A 3,959-nucleotide genomic window follows, 5' to 3' on the forward strand; every position below is an offset into this window, starting at 1 on the left:
GCTCACCGCAACCTCCGCCTCCTGGGTTCAGGCAATTCTCCTGCCTCAGCCTCCTGAGTAGCTGGGATTACAGGCACGCACCACCATGCCCAGCTAATTTTTGTATTTTTAGTAAAGATGGGGTTTCACCATGTTAGTCAGGCTGGTCTTGAACTCCTGACCTCATGATCCTTCCGCCTCAGCCTCCCAAAGTGCTGGGATTACAGGTGTGAGCCACCGCGTCCGGCCAGTTTCAAAAAATTCTATCTAAACCTCATTAGAACCACCATGGCATCCTAACTAGCCCCAGAAGATGGCTGGCTAGCCAATGACAGGTAGGATTCCTCAAGGGAGGCATAACCTAAAATAGGCACAGTCACACAGGGGCATAAAGGCCAAGGCAAAAAAAAAAAAAAAAAAAAAGGCCCTGGCACTACGCCTCACTGGAGGTACTAAAGCAGAGCAGCCACGAAGCATGCCTACCCTGTATTAGTCATCCCAAAGTAAAAGAAAGTAAAACTTTAGCTTAAAACAACCAAGGTGCAACTTACATAAAAGGCAATTGGCCGGGGGTGGTGGCTCATGCCTGTAATCCAAGCACTCTGGAGGCCAAGGCAGGCGGATCACCTGCGGTCAGGAGTTCAAGAACAGCCTGACCAACATGGTGAAACCCTGTCTTAAAAAAAATAAAAATAAAATTTAAAAAAGGCAATTTAAAAATCTGTTTTATCCAGGTACTCTCTCCTGCATATAGTTTAATACTATCTTCAAAAAGACCATTATAGTGGTGTGTTCTATTAAAAGTATTACTTACATAAAAGTGCACTAAAGGGAGGGATCAAGAGGAGAAAGAAGTTGATAAAACCACATAATATAAAAATAAAATTTAGCTGGGCTTGGTGGCGCATGTCTGTAATCCCAGCTACGTGGGAGGCTGAGGCAGGAGAATGGCTTGAACCTGGGAGGTGGAGGTTGCAGTGAGCTGAGAGCATGCCACTGCACTCCAGCCTGGGCTACACAGAGAGACTCTGTCTCAAAAAAATAATAATAATAAAATAAAATAATAAAATAAAATTAATGTTTCAGAATACTGAAGAGAAAAATACAATTAATGCAGGAAAGAAAAGGAGAAATAAAACTTTTCTTTCATAAGCAAACTTTCCTGAGTTATTCCCCCTCTTGTGGAATTGTATCCTGCTTTGCAAGTTTTATAAGTTTATAAATTCTTATATTTTTGTTCTCTATAGCTAATAACTGTGTTTCTGCAACATGGCAAAGGTCATAAAAATGCCCAGTCAGGCAGACCTCTGGCTTTCTGGGTACTGTAACAGAAAGCAATAGATAAGGCACGTATTAGAATCCTTGAGCTCTACAAATAGCAAACATCTGGGTTGCACAGCAAGCGTCATCTGTAAGCCTAAGGCAGGTGCCTGTCATTGCTTAATAAATTGCTTTGTTCTATACTTGCAAACTTATTTCAGCGCCACTGTGTACTTCATGTATAAAAGGCCAAGCCCTGTCTTTGTTAAGGGCTCAGCCATTTTAAATCCAAGTAAACCTGGGCCAGTGTACACGTAAAATAAACTCCTTCTGCAACCTCAACAGTCTTTTCAGTCTCTAAAATTCTGCAACATTCCCATTCGTGAACCCACAGCCCGAGGCAGGATTCTCCCCAATGACCCTTCTGTGGTACCTGCACAATCCGGGAGAGACTTGGTGCTGTGGGTGCAAAGCTGCTCAGGGAGGGCTCCAGGCCAGGGCACAGTCACTGTGTAGGGAAGATACAGAACGCCCCTGTTCTGGCTGTCAGCAAAGCCACCATCTTGTGGCTGAAGGAAACTGAGGCCAAGCTGGGCAAGAACTCGGGGGTGCAGATTGTGGAGCTGACAGCGGGAGGCCTGAGTCCTGCCACAGCCGCTTCCCACTGGTCCCAATCACCCTCTTCCCCTCTCAGGATGTCAGAACTGACACTCTCAACATTTCTAGGCTTCCAGGGGGTCCCGGCATCTTAGCTGTGGATCTCCCATTACCTGCAGTTCACCGGGGCACACAGCCTGGGTCTCTTGGAGCAGAAGACACAGAACAATGAAGAGTAGACCTGGAACTCTAGCTGCAGCGAGAGACAGAGGCTCTGCCAAACGCAAAATCCGCGCTGTTACCTCCAGCTGCGTGCCTGATTAAACAGTTCCCAGCCCAGCATCGCTCATCAGATAACTTTTTTATTCTGAGATGGACTCTCCCTCTGTCCTCCAGGCTGCAGTGCAGTGGTGCGATTTCAGCTCACTGCAATCTCCACCTCCCGAGTTCAAGCGATTTCTCTGACTCAGCCTCCCAGGTAGTTGGGACTACAGGCATGCACAACCATGCTGGGCTCATTTTTGTATTTTTAGTAGAGATGGGATTTCTCCATGTTGGTCAGGCTGGTCTCAATCTGTCGACCTCAGGTGATGCGCCGCCTCGGCCTCCCAAAGTCCTGGGATTACACTGCACCTGGTCTGAATAACGTTTAAATTCCACCCTCTCAGGCTGTGAGATTAGATGATGGGCTGAGTATGTGATTAGATGATGGGCTGAATGAAGAAAGAGTGTCAGCCTAGGCTGCAGTCTTCTCAGCAAGGCTTATTTCCTGAGCTCAGCTGAGCTGAGCCAGGCCCACCCTAGAGAATATTTGCATTCAACCTTGTGTATAAGGTCATATGCATTTGTTTTTTTTGTTTTTTTTTTTTGAGACGGAGTTTCACTCTTGTTACCCAGGCTGGAGTGCAATGGCGGGATCTTGGCTCACCGCAACCTCCGCCTCCTGGGTTCAGGCAATTCTCCTGCCTCAGCCTCCTGAGTAGTTGGGATTACAGGCACACGCCACCATGCCCAGCTAATTTTTTGTATTTTTAGTAGAGACGGGGTTTCACCATGTTGACCAGGATGGTCTCGATCTCTTGACCTCGTGATCCACCCGCCTCGGCCTCCCAAAGTGCTGGGATTACAGGCTTGAGCCACTGCGCCCGGCCCGGTCATATGCATTTGTAAATAACATATTACATCGTGGCTGGGCATGGTGGCTCACGACTATAATCTCAGTACTCTGAAAGGCCGAGGTGGGTGGATAATGATGTCAGGAGTTAAAGACCAGCCTGGTCAAGATGGAATTAGCTGGGCAGAGCGGTGCTTGCCTGTATTCCCAGCCACTCAGGAGGAGGCCGAGGCAGGGGAATCACTTGAACACTGGCCGGGGAGGTTGCAGTGACCTGAGATCACACCACTGCACTTCAGCGGGGTGACAGCAATACTGTGTCTAAAAGAAAAAAAAAGTTTAGCTTTTTTACCTTCCTGGCTTGTCGTCCTTCGAGCAGGCAACCTGAGATTTTAAAAAGGAGGGAATTTTCTGAAATAAAATGTGAGCCACGTGTGAAATTTGAATTTTCTAGTAGCCAAACTTCAGAAAGAAACAAGGAACAGGTTCAATTGATTCTAACAATGTAATTAACCCAATATATCCAAAATGTCATTTCAATGTATGAGGAATATGTAATTATTAATGAAGTATATAAATATTTGCAACTACATTTTGAAAGTAACTCTATATTTTACCTTTCTAGAACATTGCAGTTCAGACCAGGCTCATTCCTGGCACCCAGGATCCACACATGGCAGCTCTGATGTGTGGAAGGGCCAGAGGTGAAGGAAGAACCTCCCCCTACCAATATCTCTCTTCAGTTTCGAGGGTGGAACAGACAGTGGCCATAGAAATAGCTGAGGGTGGCAGGAATAAAATACCACAGGTAAACCACTGCTTACCACCTGTTGCCCACCTTTCTTTTAGAGATCAGGCAGTGAACAAAAGATGATGGCATCACAGAAGTAAAAAAAAAACAAACTCCATGTCTTCAATTCTGTCCACACTCTTAAACTCTTATATTTAGATATGGAGGCCGGGCGCGGTGGCTCAAGCCTGTAATCCCAGCACTTTGGGAGGCCGAGGC

The 3,959-nt window shown here is 46.4% G+C and overlaps 1 protein-coding gene across 1 annotated transcript in view; it reads left to right on the forward strand.

Annotated features, from left to right (window-relative positions):
• LOC108297609 (zinc finger protein 431-like) overlaps window positions 1-1,991 on the forward strand; it is a 72,204-nt gene extending 70,213 nt beyond the window's left edge. Inside the window, exon 5 of the mRNA XM_037735470.1 lies at window positions 1,756-1,991. Coding sequence (XP_037591398.1) covers window positions 1,756-1,991 — 236 coding nt within the window. The remainder of the gene's footprint in view (window positions 1-1,755) is intronic.
• The last annotated feature ends 1,968 nt before the right edge of the window (window positions 1,992-3,959 follow it).

The sequence above is a fragment of the Cebus imitator genome, unplaced genomic scaffold (assembly GCF_001604975.1).
Source record: "Cebus imitator isolate Cc_AM_T3 unplaced genomic scaffold, Cebus_imitator-1.0 Scaffold820, whole genome shotgun sequence".
Classification (NCBI taxonomy): domain Eukaryota; kingdom Metazoa; phylum Chordata; class Mammalia; order Primates; family Cebidae; genus Cebus; species Cebus imitator.